Raw genomic sequence first — 21984 nt, forward strand, 5'->3', positions numbered from 1 at the left:
ATTTCTTCAATGTATCTTTCAGTACCATGAAGAAAAGGGACATCACAAACCAAATAAATATAAATTATAACTGCAATTGGTCTACAAAAGGAAGTTCTCTAGTATTTTAAGAGAATATATCACAGGGGACTGGACTCCCTTCCATTCTTGAACTGCCACAATCTAATCTTAACACAGTAGCTAGAGTTACTCCTTTCAATCTGAAATCAAATCATATCACGTCTTCACTCAGTGACTCTCTAATTTCACTCAGAATAAAAGCAAAACCTTTATCATGGCCCTGGAGCTGCTTCAGAATCTTGTAGTCCCCTCTCCCCAACATTATCTTGACCCCTGAACTCCCTCTTGCATTCACTTCACTGGCCACCTCGCTGACATCCTTGGCACTTTCCTATCTCAGGGCATTTTTATATAGGTTAGAATATTCCCATCCAGACATTTAAGTGAGTCTGTCTTCTTGAAGTCTTTGTTCCATCGATAATTTCTGAATGAAGTTATTGTAAACTGTACCTCCTGGCATATCCCACCCTTACCTTGCTTATTTCCCTCTATAGACTTACTGTATTACACAGTTCACATATTATAAGCAAAATATATTTATTGTCTTTTTACTGCTAGCATATCATCCAGAAGGGCACTGCTTTATCTCTAGTGTCTAGTATGTTTGGCACATAGTAGGTGTTCAACAAATATTTGTGGAATGAATAAATGAATGACTTCTCTAAGGAAGTGATGATTGAATTGAGGTATCACAGTGAAGAAGTTAACAGCCCAGCATTTTAAAGGGCTTAGTCAGAACTAAAAATAATAAAAATTGTGTAAAAGATCATAATTTACTATATCTGAAGTTAGTAACATAAAAATGTTCATGAAATATAATTTATTCTCTTCCTCTGGTGTTAGAAAAAAAATCAAGCATAAGATAAGCGATGCTATGGATGATTTCCAAGCAATCTTACTTTGTTGTCTTCTGCCCTCTACCCTGCTACTCCAAAATCTTAATAAGGCTTTAGAAATCTTTTTGCTTATCTGCTAGTTGCATAATACATTTCCTTGTCTTCTGCTCAGAAAAAAAAAAAAAAAGACAGAAGGGAGCTCTTTCCAGGTAAGAAAGCACCGATGCAAATTGAACAATTATCAAGTGATATTACATGAACTATGCTTCAATAAAAATATCAAATTGACGGGACTAATTTCATTACCAACTGCTATATGGTTAACTAATTTTGACATGAAAGAGTTTTAATTTGTATTTAATTGATTTAATGCTGAATCAGATAACCCAAAGTCTCACAGCCAAATTCCTGTAACGTGCATAGTCCAGTCTTGTCACGCATCATAAATACCAGGGTAAGGAAAGGATGTGAGTGGACGTGCATGCACATACACACACACACATGCATACACGCATGCACACACAGAGTCAAGCTCCATAAGCAGTTAGAAAATGGCCTACCTAATGCCACTCTTGCAGCTGATGCATCATAATTAATCCAGAAGGAGACCCAGGAGAGGATAGTGATCAGGATGGAAGGCATGTATGTTTGCAGAATAAAGTAACCAATGTTTCTCTTAAGCTTAAAGCTGAGGGACAACCTGGGATAGGAACCTAGAAAGGCAATTTTAGAACATCATCATTATCAATCAGTATTTATAGGATACTTTCCTTTTAAGGCCAGCAAGTAATTTGTATATCTTTCTTAAATTCAATTTTAGCTCCTGGTGAAGGGCACTTTCTCCTGCAAAAGTAGTCTGAGAACACCGGGCTTTTAATTAGCAAGAGTCACTCAGAGTTGAGTACACTCATACTCCTGAGTAGTTAAAAGAACTCCAGTTCTTCCTTGCTCAGCCTCAGGCACTCGATCAAAGATACTCATTCTCTACAACTATGAAGACAAGATAGTTTGGTACAGCCCCTTTGTTCCCCCTCAGCTGTTTCTCAACAAGACTATCCTGTAAGATTTTTGTTTGTTTGTTTTAGTTTTTGTATATAACAATAAGGCTGCACAGTCTGATCATATTTTAGAAATCTCTTCACAAGCCCTAGAATTTATTGTAAATCTGGGATCAATGGCAAGGCTTCAGGTACACAGCAACTCCCTAATGTTCTGTGAAGGTTTTCACATGTATGGATCACATTTTTTCCTGATTCCATTGAATCCATCAAAGTTCTAAGGGGATTTCTGACTCACTGAACGATGGAGAATCACTGGTTTCAAAGATATTTGTGGGAGACAAAACTAAAGGATCAGATTCCTGTAGCTAGGTCCTTTGATTTGATGATCTGGGGAATTACTCTTTAAACAAGATATGTAACCAAACATAGTCTTAGAACATGAAAAATCACATTGATAAATAGTGTGTTTTGGGGGTGATATTCTTACTAATATTGAAAGAAAGCCTGTCTAGCCATCTTGGGCTCTAGTAAGTATCATAATATTGAAATAAGAATATTTTAAGTATGAACTCATATCTATAGTCTCAGGGATTCAGAAGACCTCAAATTTAGGAAAAGTTTCTGTTGTTTGTTTTTTAAAGCTAGAGGCTTCGTATTCTTACAAAATCATACAACTCTTACTTGAAGTAGTTTGCAGGGAAAGAAGTGCCTAAGTCCTTAGCAGAAGGGCAATTAAAAATGTATAGTTACAGTACTAGCTATTTCTGTGCCTGGGGAATTCATTCCAATAAGAAAAACATAAAAAGAAATATTCCTGTGGGTTTATTGTTTGTTTTTTCCCTTAATGAGTATGTAGCAAAGTATTACTTTCCTGAGCTTTTTTGTTAAAATTTTGTGCTGATGAAACCAAATTTGACAACCTAAAACCTCAATGCTAGAAGAGTAACAATGGAGAAAGCATCAGGATAATCTCAACATCTGGAAGGGCTTTTAGCTCCAAAACAGGAGGTAAGGAAATTAAGAAATTAAGAAATTCTTAATCTTTGAGGAAAATGTGGAATTCTCCTACTGAATTGGCTCTCCCCAGTATTTTTCAAAGGATTATGAGGAGTTCTGTAGATGCATAAAGTTGGGGAAACAACTCTGACCCAGGTCTTCATTTCTCTTTCTGCATTCTATCTCTAACCATTAGTCCATTCTTGGTAGATGGGAGGCATAGAAGAACCCTCTCGGCTTTGTTGAGGGTCCCTCTGGGGAAATAACTGCATGGGTCCCAAATGAGCAATGAGCTTGATGGGGTTCTGAAGGTTTTCAGCAGATCTAAATCTTCTACTCATCATCCTTCCCTGGGACCCAGTCGTGACATCAATGGACCCTTTTGCAAAATATGTGGAAGCCCCTTTTCCCTTAACCCTCTTCCCTGATACAAACCTGTGGAAAAAACAACCTTCTTGGTGATAAGTTTGTAATCCACGATAGAGAACTGTGGAAGTTCAATCTTTGTCACTCCTGTTACTGCGTTATCATCCCCACGCCAGTAAAACTCAATGTCATCAGTGGTATATCCATCTGTAAAAGGAAACACACACACATACACACATATATACAGATACACAAAACAAGCAAAACAAAACAGGAAAAAATACTTGTTTAAAAGATGAACTATGTTAATGATAACAGCCACAGCTAAAGGCTACTCTGTGTAAAGGTATCCCGCTAAGCACCTGAAATATATCACCACATTTAGTTTTCCCAACAGTCTCATGAGGGGAGTATAATTAGGCCCACAGGAGGCTGCAAAGGTTTAGTGAAATCAACAGCTTGCAAGTAGGAAGTAGTATATAGTTCCAACTTGCACCTTGGTTCATCTGATTATGAATCTCATTTTCTCAAACATTATCACATTATTACATGACCCTGGATGGTACTCGAAGTGAAGACAAAAGCAGAGGAAAATGTCATTTAAGTTATCAGTGCAGTACTGAATGCTATCAAACCCCCCCATATAAAATTTTTGAATTACAATATATTTGGTTTCAAGTCAGAAGAGTAGTGATTATGAAGAAGTGAGTCATCATTTTTTTTAATATTATAGACATGATGTCCAAATTTGATTTTGCAGCAGATCTAAATTCCAAAATATATTCTCCCAAATAACTGCAATGACTAAGCACATATTAGATTATAAACAGAACAATACAGGGAAGCATGCAATGAAATCCAGTAAACATTAATATTTATAAATGGTACACCCGCCCCCAAAATCCCCCTTGCAAAGCATAAATTATATTTGTATATCATATTTATCCCTTCAAAGAACTTTTGCATCCAGAGAGTTGAATTTTTACAAGTCTAGGAGGTAGGCAGGACAGATATCGCTCCCCAATTTAAAGCAAAACAAACAAACAAACAAATAAGACTGCGTAAGTTCTTTGCCTTTTGACGTGTGACAAGTTAGTGTAATACAGGACTAGAATATCAATCCTTTCACTCTTAACTCTTATAATTTTCATTAAATCACATTTCTTCCAAAGAGAGCAAGTCAAATCTCAAAAAAAGTGGAAATGGATTATTTTTCAAAAAATTACAGTGCTCTTGATTTGAGAATCTACATCAACCATAGCACAGCTAGACATTGTCTTAACTTTTCTAGAAATCTGCACTCCTTTTTACTCATAAGAGCAACCATCTTTATCTGATGCAGAAATACAGATTTTTAGAAGAGTTATTGAACTTCTGGTTCCAAAACTATAGGCTTTAATGATTTTTTAAAAGGCTTGTTTACTTGCAAACATCATAAATTATAATCAAGATTGTGAAAATTTAATAGATTATACACCACCACAATTTTTATTAGCATGATCTCATTTGGAGCCTTTGTTTTATTAGAGAATATCTTTCTTCATATGAAACTTTGATTTAAAAGAAAATTATTCATAATTTTAAAGGGAAGTCCAGGCATAAAGTGAATGGCACAGTAAACAGATTCTTCTCATTCTCCATTAATCTACCCCATTAATATTCTCTCTCTAATCCTAAGAACTAAGGTATCTGTCCAAAAGGATAACTGCTGTTTTCTGTGATTGCAACTGTCTTAACATGGCTATGGGAATCTTCACCATCCAGGACTTCATCTCAAATATAATCCCATATCTCATTGTTTTTTTGCACACATTTCTCAGTTATGAAATTGTTTAGTCAATGACAATCCCACCTTTGATAAAACAGCTTAAAATAATAAAAGAAGGGCAATTTGCTCTTAGAATCAAGCTAGCTAGTTAGAAATGCATTGTAAAATTGGATTTATGGTGTATAAACATGAAAGAAAGTATTTATGAAACAAGAAGTCCATAGTTTTCTAGGGGAAAAAAGTGTTGAATGCTGCCATCTTCAAAAGAGAATGAGAGTAAGTCAACTCTAACATTTCCAATAGAGAACTAAGTCTAAATTAGTGAAGAATGTGTTTCTGGTCCTGCAGCTTCCTTACCTCAGTTTTTACCTTACTTGTCCATTGCTACAAACATTATCACAGAAGCTCTCTATAGGCAGAGGCATGGGAATATATAGCATTTCAATACAGCTGTGTAGGAGATGCCTAATAATTGTTTAATAGGTAAAAATATTATTATTGATTATAGACTTTTGTCAAAATGGCAGCTATTTGAAACAGTGCTTTCTAGGTAATACTTGGTAGAGGAGAGGCATTTGGGATATATTGTTGAATTAACACAATAATTATTTAATACATGTGTGGATTTGGGTGATGGTTGCTTATCCAGATGCTTGGCATTGTGGAGGTATTCATCATGTTTATATTTCTGTCTCTTGCTCCTAATACAGTACCTGGCACATAGTTGTATTAAATAAACATCTTCTGAGTGAATTAAAAAAAAGTCACCCAATGATAACATAGCCCTTAAGAAAAATCCAAAAATTCTTTATTATGTATTTATCTTTATGTAATAGTTCAGCAAGTTGCTTAACCTCTCTCTGTCCTCCATTTTTTAAATCCGTAAATTGTAACAACAAGAACAACAACAATAAAAGCTACTTCAGAGTTGTTTTGCAGGAAAAATGAGTTGTTACTTACAAAATGCTTAGAAAAGTACCTGGTAGATAATGCTCAAAAAGGTTAGCTAATATGTTCTTTTCAAATAAGAATTGTTTAAAATGAATTAAAAACTCATATTTAGTTGCATGTCACTTTGCTTCTATTCCATGAACACATGAATGTATTTACACAATGAGAACCTTTGGTGTTCAATGACACAAACCCTCCAAGGTATTTGGAAGTTGGAGGTGAAACATTTGAAATTTATTTTGATGTCTAAGATTTTGGAATCTGACATAATGGAGCAGCACATTGTAATACTTCTTGGTTACTGCTGATCTTAAAAATCCCAATCTTCTTGATTTCGTTTTGGGTTAACCAAGTGTAGAATGTTGCCAATGGAAAGCAAATGTATGCTCTTGCTTCACTGATTTTTGAAGATGAAAGACCAACAATCCATGACAGTGCCAGGGTGGTCAAGTTCACAAGCCAGCTCAATATACTGTGTAGGATAAACTGAAAGCAGACCTAGTTTTTCTTCTTCTTCCTCCTCCTCCTCCCCTTTTTCTCCCCCTCCTCTTCCTCCTCCTCCTCTTCTTCTTCATCTTCTTGGAAGAAATATTTAACAGTCTCTCAAAGTGATTAAAAAATAAAACATATGCAAATATATATGACCTGAATTGTTTTACAGTTTTCATAACACTGATGAGTAAAAAATAATTAGATATCTTTGAAAAGATATCAGAAGGAGGAGATGCACTGAAGCTTCTCATTAACGTCTTGCAAATTAAATTCATCTTTGATATTTTATTCATGGGATTCCAGAAACTGAGTCATTATATTGTATTGTTATCATTAAAAACATAAGCCACATAAATTCAGATGGCCTATGAATAAGCCAAAATATAAATTCACTGGAATTTACCTGAAGGATTTAAAACTGTATAAAATGTTAAAGTTTTTGATCAGGATGAATAAATATGTAAACTTAAAATCTTATATAAGATAAGAATGATAGATATGCTTTCTTTTAAATATTGATGAAAATATGTACTATATGAGATCTAAGAAGCAAAAATGCCATTTTAAAAACATTCACATAATAACTGAACATGTTCTTAACAATTGTGACATTTTCTTATTACATAACATGGCATTTTAAAAAGTTATTTTTCACTCTTTAGTGTCAGTCTACTTGTCTATTTTGTTATCTACTAAGTAAATATTTCATTTTAGAAGGATTTTACTGTGTAGGGGATATGAACCTATACCAAGATATTAAACAGTGGGGGCTGGTGAGAACATTTAGAAGAAATTAATTATCAATGCCATCATTCTTTTTTCCTAATGAGAAATTAATGTGACTTACTGTTCTCTTCTTATTTAATTAAACTTTGTTCCCCAATTGGACTGTTAAACATTCTAGGGTAATTATCTATTTTCTGTCTTTCATTGTAGCCAAATAGCAATAGTAACATTGTAGTTGCTTTATAGATTTTATTTATTTACTTGAGAGAAAGTGCGAGGAAGGGTGTGAACACGCACCCATGCACGGGGTGGGGGTGGGGAGGGGCACAGGGAGGGGCAAAGGGAGAGGGAATCTCAAGGAGCCATGGCTCTGAGCACAGAGTGGGAGGTGAGTCTAGATTTTAGGACCCTGAGATCATGACTCTGAGATCATGACCTGAGCCAAAATCAAGAGTAGGAGGCTTCACCAACTGAGCCTCCCAGGCACCCCTGTAGTGGCTTTAAACTGTTAATTCTCAATCATCATAACCAATTGGTGATGTTTGAGAATTAGGGGCTAGTATTATTGGGACAATCCACTCTAGTCATGGATGGTTTTGATTTTTTTTTTAATTTAATTTATTTATTTGACAGAGAGAGACACAGCGAGAGAGGGAACACAAGCAGGGGGAGTGGGAGAGGGAAAAGCAGGCTTCCCGTGGAGCAGGGAGCCCGATGAGGGGCTCCATCCCAGGACCCTGGGATCATGACCTGAGCCGAAGGCAGACGCTTAATGACTGAGCCACCCACGTGCCCCGGATGGTTTTGATTTTTTAAGAACTATCTTATTTCAAATTTTCTGCCCTTTTATGTATCTATCACAGCACTTAAAAAAAAAAAAGGTTTTATTCATCCATTTGAGATAGAGAGAGAGTGAGAGCAAGAGAAAGAGAGAGAGCACATGTGTGGGGGGGTGGCAGAGGGAGAGGGAGAAGCAGGCTCCCTGCTCAGCAGGGAGCTTGATGCACGGCTCCATCCCAGGACCCCAGGATCATGACCTGAGCCAAAGGCAGACACTCAACTGACTGAGCCACCCAGGCACCCCACTATCGTAGCACTTTAAAAGCTTTTTTGAATTGAACACCTCATTGTAAAAATTTTAGCATGTCACTCTCCTATTAGTATTTAAAATTTTATGTGGTTACTGTTATCAGTATATAAGTAACTCTAATTAAAACTTAATTTACATTCAGGGGAACACTAATCCTGTGATGTGCTTCATGCCAAAGGGCTCTACCGTAAAGGTATTTAGGAGTACCTGCATATTTTGGGCAGCCTCTTGAAATCACAAACATTTAGCGCAGTACAGTTTAGGATATCCCTCAATAAAGAATTTGCTTAATATTACTTACCCCTGGCATTTCCCACACCTATTTGACCAGACACATTGTTTTTTCAGGATATAAAAAATAGTCACACAGTGTAATGATTTCATAAAATGCTGGAGCTATTCACACAATTTAGGGTGCTTTATTACATTCCCCCCAAAACCAGGTAAGTACTTGAGAAGGCACATAGTCCCTTGGAACCATATCTTGCTCTTTAGTGGATTAAAAAATTTTTTTTTCCCTCCAAAAGTCTCCAGAAGAGAGGAAAAACATTTGCAATAACAACAGAGATCAAATTGCCTTTAAAGGCAGACAAATATTTCAGGGAAGTAGCACGACCAAATGTGCAACAAGAAAGCAAGCTTTTGTCTCATTGACTAACTCAGTGACCACAATTAGAAGTCCATCAGTCCACAGTCAGAAGGGACGCCCCTCCATACAGAGTCCTGTATGTTGTGCAAAGGTGCAAGATTGAATACCGTCAATACCAATTAGTTATGGGGATTTTTCAAAAGAGAGAGAAACTCACTTGTCAGCTACGACTCTTTAAATTCAGCAAAGAAAGTGTTCCAAAGACACTCTGAGTGATTGCTCTGACTCCTTACTTGCATCTTAGTCTTTACTCTCCTCTTTAGGTGGACTGCTAGACACAAATGTTCTGCTATCAAATCATTTCTCAGCCTTAAAGCTCAAAATAATTGGCCTAGGGTAGGTCAGACTTGATTACCAAGTGGCATGGCCTGGCATTCAACCCCTACATCAAAGATAACCTATTTTTTATGTTATTAGCATTTTCAAATTCAAATCTTTTGTAAAAGGATATGAAATTGATAATAATCAAGTAAAATGTCAGATTTTGTGCTCTAAAGATAATTTCTCTTTTTGGATTTCTTTGGAAAACTCAATATTTATTGTCTTTGTATGGAAGCAGAGTGCTCTGGTGGCTGTTCCTATAAGCTTGACTCCACGATGTGTTTCTTAAGCTTCCTTATATTTGTAGAGCTTAAGCAATTAAACTGATGCTCCAGGTAAGAGAAATCATTATAATAAATAATAATGATGATAATTATAATAATAAAAATAGCCACAACAACAATAGCAACTGACATTTCAGAGCCCTTACGTGACAGGCACTGCTTTAAACTCCCTATATGGTTCTGTCTAGAACCATATAAACAAATTGGGTTATGGTTACCAGGATTCTTCCCCTCTACTCAACCCTGTTTCTTCGATATGCATGAGCCCTAAGTCCTAAAGTAACAAAGAAGAGGCAAAGCCCTATTGGCTAAAAGGACAGGGCAGTACTTCTCAAATATAACATGCACAGAAATGATCTGGAAATCTTATTAAAATGCAATACAAATGTAGTAATCCGAAGGGGCACCTGCACTCCAATGTTTAGAGCAGCAACGTCCACAATAGCCAAACTATGGAAAGAGCCAAAATGTCCATTGACAGATGAATGGATAAAGAAGATGTGGTGTGTGTGTGTGTATGTGTATATAATAAATTCCATAATAATGGAATATTATGCAGCCATAAAAAATGAAATCTTGCCATTTGCAACAACGTGGATGGAACTAGGGAGTATTATGCTGATATGTGGAATTTGAGAAACAAGGCAGAGGATTGTAGGGGAAGGGAGGGAAAAATGAAACAAGACAAAACCAGAGAGGGAGGCAAACCATAAGAGACTCTTAATCTCAGGAAACAAACTGAGGGTTGCTGGAGAGGTGGGGGGTGGGAGGGATGGGGTGGCTGGGTGATAGTCATTGGGGGAGGGTATGTGCTATGGTGAGCGCTGTGAATTGTGTAAGACTGATGAATCACAGACCTGTACCCCTGAAACAAATAATACCTTATATGTTAATAAAAAAAAAAAACAAACCTTGGAGAAAACAGAAAAAAAAAATGCAAAGCAAACTAGGATTAAGTGGGTGGAGCCTGGGATTCTCTAGTTCTAATAAACTTCCAGGCGAGGCAGATGGTGTTTACCACATGGACTCACCTCCACAGGGCAAGTGATGAGGAGAATGCTGCAGAGTGGATGGCATTTACCTTGCCATGGGAGTCAGGCAAGGGATGTCCGCCATCTAGCCTGACCAAGAGATGAACAATGTTTCTCCTGAACCAAGGTTTTATAAGCTCCAAGATTAAAATATTTTCTCCCAGCTCTGTCTTTCTTGTAAGAGACGAGAGGAGATGTTTCTGATGCTGTCTCTCTCTAGCAGTCTGGTTCTCTTCAATAATCTATGGCCTACAATCACCAAGAGCATAGAACAGAGAGATGGAGCCAGGTCTGAACGGTTTCTGCACATCTGATTCACATCAGTTTTATCTGAACATTTGGGATGAAGGAGAGTCCACTCTGGCATCAGATCTCTGCATCCTTTGTTTATATTCTTCAATAGACTAGTCAGCAGCCTTCAGGCCCCCCTCTTCTAGTCTGTACTACACATGCTGCTCTTACAGTTCATTCACAAACAGGTTGATGTGACATTTCTATGCCTTAAAAGTCACATAACAAAATGGAAAACAAAATTGTGGAAAAATTTCTTTATGGCCTTCTCAATAGGTCCAGATTTAAAAGCAAATTCTTCACTCAGGCATTCAACACTCTATCACGGGGCTTCTATCTACCTCACAGCCTCATCTATTACACTTCTTCTTCTTCCAAAGCTCCCATCTTCCACCCATACTCTTTGGTAGTCCTTTGGGCTCCAGGCCGTGGTCCAAGAGATTTCAGCTAACTGGAACATTTTCCCCACTCATATCGAATCTCTGTACAATTTCAGGGCCCATCTCAACCTCCACCTCTCCCAAGATCCTTCTGTCTTTTCTTCCTCATGTTTTCACAACACTCTGCTTGAATTTCTACTCATTTAGTTGTCACAGCCAGTTTTGCAGCAGAAGGTTTGTGGATGTATTGGTCTCAGCCACTAGACTACCCTGGAGGGTGAAGAACCAAGTCTGATAATTCTCTGTGGCTGGTGTCCTCTTTTTTTTTTTTTTTTAAAGATTTATTTATTTGAGAGAGCGAGAATGAGAGAATGAGAGAGAGAGAGTACATGAGAGGGGGGAGGGTTAGAGGGAGAAGCAGGCTCCTCGCCAAGCAGGGACCCCGATGCGGGACTCGATCCAGGGACTCCAGGATCATGACCTGAGCCGAAGGCAGTCGCTCAACCAACTGAGCCACCCAGGCGCCCCTGGTGTCTTCTTAATAAAGGTCTTAACTAAGGAAGGCACTCACACAAGATTGCTGCACTGAACCTCAGGCTGTGGTTCACCAGATCCCACTCCTGAGAGAGACTGGAGTGATGAGCAGATGCTACTTGCTGAATTGCAAGGTGGTTGGATTGCAAACCTGGGCATCATTAGTGACTTGGGATGTGGAATTCCCATGCACCAGCTTTAGAGTCACCGAAAGAAAGGCACTGCTGTTGGTACCAGTCCATAAGAGGCAGCTGCTAAGTTGGAACAAAGGCCGTCGTGTCAAAAGAAACTTCCTGGTGTTGCTGACTTTCAATATACATTACCATTCTTAGGTGAACAACAGTTTCTTGGAGTGGCCATGGGCCCCTGGTAATGACTTTCTCTGGGCTGATAGATTCTGAAAACCAAACTGCAACAATAGCCTCCAGGGGCAGCCAATACCTACAGCACAAATGGAATAGTGCTCCCCGGTGACAAGGGGATTTAGTCCCATGGAAGAGTTTGTTAGCTCAAGAGCGATAATGGAAGATATTTAAATTAACAAGGCCAACTGAATGGCCTAGGAGATATGCACAGCTGTGTAATAAAATGCTATCAAGTGTTACACCAACCCATCTGCTTTCTCATAAGGGGTGACAGAGAAAGTGAAGGCCTAGCTTGCTGATGTTGAAAATGGTCTGAGCCTCTCTGTCTTAACCCATTCTCTCACACACCTTCACTGTGACAGGCCTCTGCTGGGGACTCACACGTTGAAGGATATCAGACAGGATGTTCTTGCAGAGGAATTTTTAGTCTGAATGACTGGCTGGTCTGTGAAACAGACTGTTAACATGTGTCTTGACTAATAAGAAAAAAATTTCATACTGCTTTTATTTTTTTTTAAGATTTTATTTATTTGTTTGAGAGAGAGCAAGAGCGAGCACTAGGCGGAGTAGGGGTTGGGGAGCTGGAGAGAGAGAAGCAAGCTCCCCACTGAGCAGCTGAGCAGGGAGCCCAATGAGGCAGGGCTCCATAGATCATGACCTGAGATGAAGGCAGAGCCTTAACTGACTGAGCCACCCAGGTGCCCCTTCATACTGCTTTTAAACTCCAGATGTGAGCCGCCTTCTTCTGTGCTTGCATAATATCCTGTAGTAGCACTAAATAAATTTAATTTAAATTATCTGGTAAGGAATCCATACACTATACTCAATGATGAGTTCTCATTTAAACAGTGAGCATACATTTTTCAAATTGGTATCCATGACTTGGAGTGGAAAGGTGGTAAATACCAGATTATTAGTACATTTGCCAAGATGGACTGGAATTGTGTTTGGTGACAGGCGTATACGAACAGCAGGAATGAGGCTTGGGGGCCCATGTTAAATATGGCATTGCTATTTTGTTTGGGGGAGTCAGAAAGAATTCAGTGAGGTGATTGGATGCAAGGGAGTTCGAAAGGCGCTACTAGCTAACCTTTTAAAATCATTTCCTGTGTGATGCCCATGTGCTTCCCAAGCATGATCTCCTTTAATCCTTTTGATGCAAAAACTGTTATCCCCAGTTTACAGATGAAGGAACTACAATTTAAAGAGGTTAAGTGACTTGCTCAAATGTCAGAAATGGGAATTGAACTAAATCCCCTTCAACACCAGGGTCCAGTTCCTCAGTAACTCTATTTACTACCTCACACTGCTATTCAAAGCCCTGTTTTCAAATTATTCTGTAATATCACCAAAATATGTCTGTAATCATCCCTCTCACTGTATCAATGCCTTTTTGCAGTGTGACTCTGCAGCTCCTCCCAAAAAGAGGTAGTGTATTTCCCTACACCCTGAATCTGAGTTGCCCTTGACCCTTGTTTTAATCAAAGAAGTAACACTGAGCCAGTTCTAAGCTGGGGCTAGTGAAGGTTTGGCAGCTCCCTCTCCTTCTCTTTTGGAATCCTGCTGCCACTCTGTGATAGGCCTTGCATAGCCTGGGGAGAAGGAGGGACACGTGGCCACTCACCCCATCACAGTTGTCAGCCAGCTCCAAGCCTGTCTACTTGAGAACCACACATGCATGTGTGAGCCTGGCTCAGAGCCTCCCAGCTCACCTGTAGCTTCCTAAGCAATAATAAATAGTTTCTGTTTGAATCCACTAGTTTTGGGGGAAGATTGTAAATTAGTAAAAGCTAATAGAGGACACTAGGTTCTGTAGAAACAAAAACATTTTTCTTCATAGAATGGTATATACACCTTCCATTTCCAGGGTAAAATTCACACTTGCAGCTGGGCATTGCTTCAGAGAATCTCCAACTGGATTTATAAATACTATGGGCTCAGCCATATGGCGTAACCCAAATCAGAAGAGCTACCTAGGTTCCTATCCCAGTGCTGCTACATACAGGCTGTAGAATTTTGGGCAAATCATAGAACTCAGTTTCTATGCCTAAATAATAAAGTTGTTCTAAATAACAATCCTCAAATTTTTGGTCTTAGAACCCCTTTATATTCAAAAAATTATTGAGAACTCCCAAAAACTTTTGTTTATGTGGATTATACCTACTGATACATACTATGTTAGAAATTAAAACAGATATTTAAAAGTATTTATTCATTAATTCATTTAAAATAATAATAATGGTCTTATTTACATGTTAATATAAATGAGATTTTTATAAGTAGTAGCTATATTTTACAAAACACACAAAAAGACTGGCATTGTTTTGTATTTTTGTAAATTTCTTTAATGGCTGGCTTAACAAAAGGCAGCTGGATTCTCATATTTGCTTCTGCATTCAGTGGTTGTGATAATTTGTTTCATGGAACCTTTGGAAAACATGACTGTACATTTTGAAATAATGAAAGTGAAAAAAGCTAATAAAGGCATAGAATTATTATGAAGGAAGCTTTAACCTTGAGGACACTCTGAAAGGATCTCAGCAACCCCTCAGTGGCCTTGTGGATCACACTTTGAGTCACTATTTTAGAGGATCTCTAATCTGAAATTTGGTTAAATTTAAGGAAAACTCCAAATAATTCATTTTAATTTAAATTATTAAGGACTACCAAAAACAAGTAATTTTGTTTCCTTTATAGTAGAACTATAAATAAGGGACCTTGAAAAATCATTTTTATTCCTTAGACTAAGTGTGTGTGTATGTATGAAATTCTTTTTTTTTTTTAAGATTTTATTTATTTATTTCTCAGAGAGAGAGAGAATGAGAGCATGAGCAGAAGGAGGGGCCGAGAGAGAGGGAAAAGCAGGCTCCCTGCTGAACAAGCAGCCTGATGCGGGACTCGATCCCAGGACCCTGGGATCATGACCTGAGCCGAAGGCAGACACTTAACCAACTGAGCCACCCAGGCGACCCTGAAATTCTTGAAATTAAATGTAAATCATTTGGTTCTTCAGTGCAGTGAAATACTTGTGTATTTTTTTTAAAAAGGAAGTTAATGCCTTTGTATACAATTGAAGCTATTGTCCATTCCTATCAGACTATCGGTCTGGTGGAAGTTGTACATATGTGAATGCAGTTCACTGCCAATTCTCTTTGTTTGGCTTCTGAATACCTATGCAAATTAATTCATATAAATAAGACCCTGAAAGTGACATCATTAGTGCAAGCCAAGCAGTTAACATTTGGAGCTTCTAACATGGAATAAGACATTTTCATCTTAAAAAATAATGTTATGATGAAAACAGCTAAAGTAATCCCTAAAGCCTTGAGCAATGTTGATGCAAATCTGCACTTTTTTAAACTATTGATTATATTCCTGGCTTGAGAATAAAATTATTCCTTAAATACATTTTTTTAAATGTTGACACCAGAGATGAAATATAGGACATGTGGAAGATGATTAAAACTAAATAATTATTAAGATATGACCCAAATTCAGCCAAGCTAAGTGCAGCATCCTTACGTCTCTATAGTTTTTGTTTTTGTTTTTGTTTTCAAGCTGAATAGAAAACTAGCTTCCTGTGGTGATTTTAATAAAATGTCCACAAATTCTTTGCTATTACTACCCACAAATGGTGAAGCTTAATTTCCGTCTTCTGGAGTGTGGGCTGGACTTAGTGATACAGAATACAGCAGAAGCGATGAGATGTCACTTCTGAGATTAGGTTATAAAAAGACTGAGGCTTCTTTTGAATGTACTCCCTCTGTCTCTCTTTCTCCTTCACTTCTTCAGGTTCCACTATATTGGGAGCTGCTCTGTGGAGAGACCCACATGGTAAGGAACTGAGGGAGGCTTCCAGCTGACTGAGAAACTGAGGCCCTCAGTCTAACAGGAACACTGTGAGGAACTCAGACCTGCCACAACTCTGTGAGTGAGCTTAAAAAAAAAAAAAAATGGGTCCTTGCCCAGCTGAACCTTCAGATGAGACCACAACGCTGACCAACAGCTTGGCCAAACCTCATGAAAACCCTGAGCCAGAATCACCTCACTAACTGACTTGTGATTTCTGACCCTCAGAAACTATGAGATAATAAATGTCTGCTCTTTTAAGCTATTAAGCTTTAGGATAGTTTGTTACGCAGCAATAAATAATATTGGGTAAATCATTTTAATGTCTATCTTCAGTAAATAATGGGCACAATTTGTAATATGTGATAGAGTAATATTTCTTCTCTTGGAGGTTCTGAACCAAGTAGCAAAGGAACGAAGCTGATGTATTTGCTGTCTCATCCTACCAGTACCTGGGTTAAAACATTTGGCAGTCAAATAAAGGCTAAGATTCTCAAATGCTTCAGGGGTCAAATAAAATGGGTAATGTTCAAGTCCTGAGGACAGTGCTGAACTGCAGAGTGTGCTCCTGTACCTGAAATAATTCAAATTCAAGTACTAATGCCAGAAACAGTGACATTGTGCTGGCAAATGAACAAACAAACAAAAAAGTATATTCTGAATAAATCTGTCATCTGAATCTATGAGTTCCCATCCTAAAAAATCACAGAAGCACATTTCCATGCTTGTAGAGTGACCTGATGGTCCACCTCTGCTATTAGTTTTCTTTCTAAATTGGGTAAAACTAATTTGTTTGGAAATTTGGAAGCCCCTTTCTTCCACCATTGCTTATTAACAGACTCAGGAGCTGTGTGCCTCTCCTAACATAATGGTAATTAGGTCAGTGATTTCAAAGCAATAAACACCAAAAGCAAACATAATTTTCAAGATGGTGAGGTGTTTAGGTGATTTGTGCAAGCTGTTTCCAGACTCCAGGATTGCAGCTCGAGCATTTGCACTTTGAATATTTGCAACCCAGCTTGTTTAAGGCAAGCTGCTTGAATGTCTAAACATAGATAAGGTAATACCTTTGATTTGGCAGCAGGTAAGTTCAGTGTACATGGTACCTTGTACTGATCCTACCAATCCAAATCAACTTTTTTATTAGTACTTTTTCTATATAGAACTTGGATATTTTTTAGCATGTGACATTAAAGCAAACTATCCACAAAGATTTCATAAAGCAAAACAAAAAGAAACCAAACTACTAAAATTTATTTCCTTAGTTCCTAAGGATTGTGAAATTGCAGATAATAGGGCAATTTTCTATCTGGAGGAAAAACTCAATTGATTTTCAAATCCAAGGGGCAGTTTTCTCCAAACCACATTATCTTTATAGGACTATGGTTTTACAGTACAAATTGGTTTCAATGATGAGGGGGAAAATGAAGGACAAATATCACCAACATAGCAAATTGGCATTTACTATAACAGCTCTAGGACTTAAAAGAGTGATTCACCAAAGCAGTATCCTCAAATTTTAGTAAACCAATGAATCACCTCCAGGACCTGTTAAGCATGCCTGTTCCTGGGCCATACCTACAGAGTGTAATTGCGTAGGCTAACTGTGTAGGTACATTGATAAATGTACCAGCAGATTCTGATGCATGGCCTGCATGTCCATGCTTGGAGAGACACTGCTCTATAGAGTTTGAAAAGTTCCTTAAAAACTCAGGAATGCCTAAGACATACATGTGTTTATATTTTCTTAGATGTAGGATATCCTGGAAGCTAGGGACTCTATAATCTTGGAGTCTGTGTATGAGGTAATGAACCTCTCCTCTGGCTTACAGCATATATATCTGCAAATCTATTATTTCCATATGTCCAAAATAAAACGCTAGCTGTGGGCTCTACCTTCAAAATATATTCATTTAATTCTGTCTCCCAGTACTGGTGTCATAGACTATGACCACATCATCTCAGCCTGCAAAATTACTATCACTGCCTAACTGGTTTCCCAGTTTCCACTTGTATTCCTCTACAATATATAGTAGGGGCAGTAAGCTTTATTTATTTATTTTTTTAAAGATTTTATTCATTTATTTGACAGAGAGAGAGAGCACAAGTAGACAGAGTGGCAGGCAGAAGAAGGCTCTCCGCTGAGCAGGGAGCCCAATGCGGGGCTCCATCCCAGGACCCTGGGATCATGACCTGCGCCGAAGGCAGACACTTAACTGACTGAGCCACCTAGATGCCCCAGCAGTAAGCTTTAAAAGAATAACCTGACCATGTCACTCTGTTCAAAAGCTTCTAGGTACTTCTCATTTTACCTTATAAATAATAATAATGAAAAAAAAAAAAAAAACCCCTTACGTGATCTGACTCTGATCTTGCCTACCTCTTTGAAGTCAACTTCTACTATGTTTCCCTTAGTCTTTTAGCCAAACTATACTGGCCTGCTTGGCTCTTTAAACAGAGGAAGCTTCTTCCCGGTCTTGAGACCTTAGCACTTGCCTTGCCCTCCCTTCATATAGATCTTCACGTGAATGTCTTATTCCTCATTCAGATTTCAGCTTCAATGACCTCCAAATGAAGCTTGGCGTCTCTATCTTATTCTGAGTTGTCACCCTGATTCCCTCAAATAGTTGTTCTCTATATTTTTACCTTGTTTAATTTTCTTATACTTGATCATTCAGGAATGAGTTTCTCTATTCATTCCCTTGTCTGTCTCTCTGTACTATGATGTACATTCCTATAGGGCAGAAATGTGTCTATTTTGTTCACTGTGGTATGTAAAATGTCTAAGATATTGCTTGGTACATGGTAGGTGCTAAATAAATGTTTTTGAACGAATAAGTAAACCCTGTTGATTAACATCTATGTAACAGATAACATTGGTCTCATCATCTGCATATATTCAAAATAAACCAAAAAGTTCTTCAGTAGGTATATAGTTTAAAATCTAACAGATTAAGAACAGACTTTTAAAAAGAAGTATTGGACTCAAATCACAACAAACCTATATAAATACACAGATTGGAAGATATCTACATGGAAGCTTTGCCATTTTTTAATATGTACAAGAGCATTTGAAACCTTATTTAGTATTCATACTACAAAGGAATAAGTCTTCTTGGTTCATGCTTTATGGATGGTGATACTTTATAAAGTGTCTTACTGATATCATAAAAATGTATTACTCAAAAATAGACTTGTTATTAATTTGTTGACATACCCCTTTAGTTCCTATTCCTTATTCTGTTGTCAACACAGTTTCTCTGAAATACAAGGCACACTGGTGGATATATGGTTTTAACAAATACAAGGGACAAGAATGAAGTAAGTAAAATTTAAAACCAGAGTTTAAAACCAAACACATACAAAAAAATAGGATCAGGTGTAGACAAAGGAAGATTGATGCTTTGCTACACTTTTTCACATTTGCAAGCCTACCTAAATTTAAGCAAATAGATGGCTGAATAGACCAAATGGACATCATATTTTAAGATTTTTCTAATAAGGAAACTCCAGAAAATTTTATGACTTTTTAAGTTGTAATGTGGTCTAGGAGAGCTTGTATAATCTGAATCTGGCTCATATCTATCTTCATAACTTATGCTAGAGATATGACATATTAAAGAGAATAACTATAGTACATAAATTTAGGATTCTCTGCCCACCAAAAGCCAAACATCAGTTGAAACTTCTCTCCACAGCCCCTGCTGAACCAGGACTATACCCTCATTGCAGCCATGGCTGGTTATACATGACGGATGTCTACTTTAGGCTGGATTAAGCATATTCCTTTGCTAAGAATATGGAATCCAAATATTGAGAGACTGAATCAGTATATTTACCAGTGAAATAGGAAAAGGTAATGATTTAGAAAAGGAGGGGAGAATAGGAACAAAGAAGCCATAATTGGCTATAAGAAAGTAGAGGAAGTCAATATGCAGAGAATGAACAATGAAGCACAGACACCATGGGAAAAGGTATATGGGGCTCCTGAGACGATCAGAGAGAGGCAGAGAGACACAGGGACAGAGAGGTGTTCTAGCTCTCAAAACTTAAAAGATATCCTTGGAATTCTGGATATTCCCAAACAATCTTGAACATCCTTTTATGAGATGTCTCTGAGACTGCTTGTTTTTTTCTTATTCAATACATATTTATTGAATGCCAGCTATGTGTAAGCATGGTTCTCAGCACTTATGGCACATTGGTGGAAAAAAAAATTAAAAAACCTAGCTGCCCTTACTGAGAATGTATTCAAGCAGGGGGAGATGGACAATAGTGGGCATAACAAATTATAGTGTATTAGAAAGTAATATGATTTATGTTGACTATGGACAAATAAAAAAGTAGAGCAAGGTGAGTAGTATGTAGAGCCTTGGAAGGGCACTTAGGTTGCAATTTTAAAAAGGGTGTTCAGTGCAGGCTTCCTTAGAAAGCTGAATATAAGCAAAGACTAAGTCTATTGCAGGAAGAGCATTTCAGGTAGAGAAAACAGAAGGCTCAAAGGCCCAAAGCTGGGATGATACATGATGTCCTGGAAGGACAGTAAGAAATCCAGTGCAGCTGGAACAGAATGAGCAAGGTGAATGAACAGGAGATGAAGTCAGAGAGGCACTGGGGAAGGGGGTCTTATAATATAGAATCATGTAAACTATTATTTGGAATTTGGTTTCAAACTCTGAGTGAGGGCTTTGAGCAAAGATGACAAGATCTGGCATATGTATTAAGAGGATTACCCTAGCTTCTATGTAGAGAATGATCAATATGGAGTTAGATAAAGTTGGAAGAAGGGAAACCAGTCAGAAGACTCTTGTAGTAATCCAAGTAAGAGATAACAGTATCTTACGGCATGGTAGAAGCAAAAGAAGTGGTGAGAAGTGCTGGAGTTTTAGAAATATTTTGAAGTTCCAGCTAATAGGATTTTATATAAGATGTGAAAAAAAGAGAGTGGACAGTTATAACCCCAAGGTTTCTGCCTTGAGCAAATGGAAAGACAGAGTTGACATTAATGACATAAGAAGGGCTACACACATTACAGATTTTGAAGAGAAGAGAAGGAGTTCCATTTTGGGCATACCGTTGAATATATAAAGTCTGGGAAAGGAGTTTGTTTGGGAGACAAGTCTGGATTAGAGATAAATATTTGGGTGCAATCAGCATATTGATGAATGTAAAGCAATGCAACCTTATGAGATAGCCCAAAGACGTGAACGTAAATTAGAAAGTAATCCGAGAAGTGAATCTTGGCGTGCTTTTATATTAAGAATCCAGGATGCAGAGAAAGAAACCACAAAGGAGATTGAGGGAAAAAAATCAGAAGTAAGAAGGAAGCCTAGAGAGAGTGCAGTTAATGAAATCAAGGGAGGAAAATGTATTAAGGAGAAAGAGGGTAATCAACAGTGTCAAACGATCCTGATGTAACAGGTTATGGAAACTGTACAAGATGAAAGCTGAGGAATACCCATTTGAAGTTAGCAATGTGAAGAAGCATTGTCAACCATGACAAACGCAGTTTTGGTGGCACGGTGGAAGAGAAAGGCATACTGGAATGGTTTTATGATAACATGAGAAAATATACTACTAAAGGAATTTTGCTACAAAGGGAAAAAAGAAGTGGCGTGGTAGCTAGCAGGGTTTGTTGGGAAGAAGGAAGATTAGTTTCTTTTAAAGTTGGAAGAAATAACAACAGCATGTTTACAATACTGTTGGGAGTGATCAGTAGAGAACTAAAAATTAATGCTATAGGAAAGAGAGGGTAGATTGCTAGAATCATCTTCTTAAGTGGGCAAGATGAAATTATATTTAGATGGAAGCATGATAACTGCAGGGGTAAGGCAGATGTGTGGGCATGGATGATAGTAGGTGAATAGGTGTAGTGGTGGGAGTATCCTGAGTTCTTTTACAATGATTCAGTTTTCATAATGAGGTAGGAAGCAAAGTCACTAGCTGAGGGTAAGAATGCCACAGGAGGTGTTGAGAAAGTGAGAAGAGAGGGAA

At 37.8% G+C, this 21984-nt stretch overlaps 1 protein-coding gene across 2 annotated transcripts in view; it reads right to left on the reverse strand.

The window, feature by feature from the left end:
- The window catches only part of GABRB2 (gamma-aminobutyric acid type A receptor subunit beta2), a 234961-nt gene that overhangs the window by 39185 nt on the left and 173792 nt on the right, over positions 1-21984 (reverse strand). For both annotated transcript variants that reach the window (XM_035013747.1, XM_035013741.1), the window contains exons 6-7: positions 3329-3466; positions 1457-1609 (exon numbers count right to left, since the gene is read on the reverse strand). In XM_035013747.1, coding sequence (XP_034869638.1) covers positions 1457-1609; positions 3329-3466 — 291 coding nt within the window. The remainder of the gene's footprint in view (positions 1-1456; positions 1610-3328; positions 3467-21984) is intronic.

The sequence above is a fragment of the Mirounga leonina genome, unplaced genomic scaffold (genome assembly GCF_011800145.1).
Source record: "Mirounga leonina isolate KUSES-001 unplaced genomic scaffold, KU_Mleo_1.0 Mir_104, whole genome shotgun sequence".
Taxonomy (NCBI): Eukaryota; Metazoa; Chordata; class Mammalia; order Carnivora; family Phocidae; genus Mirounga; species Mirounga leonina.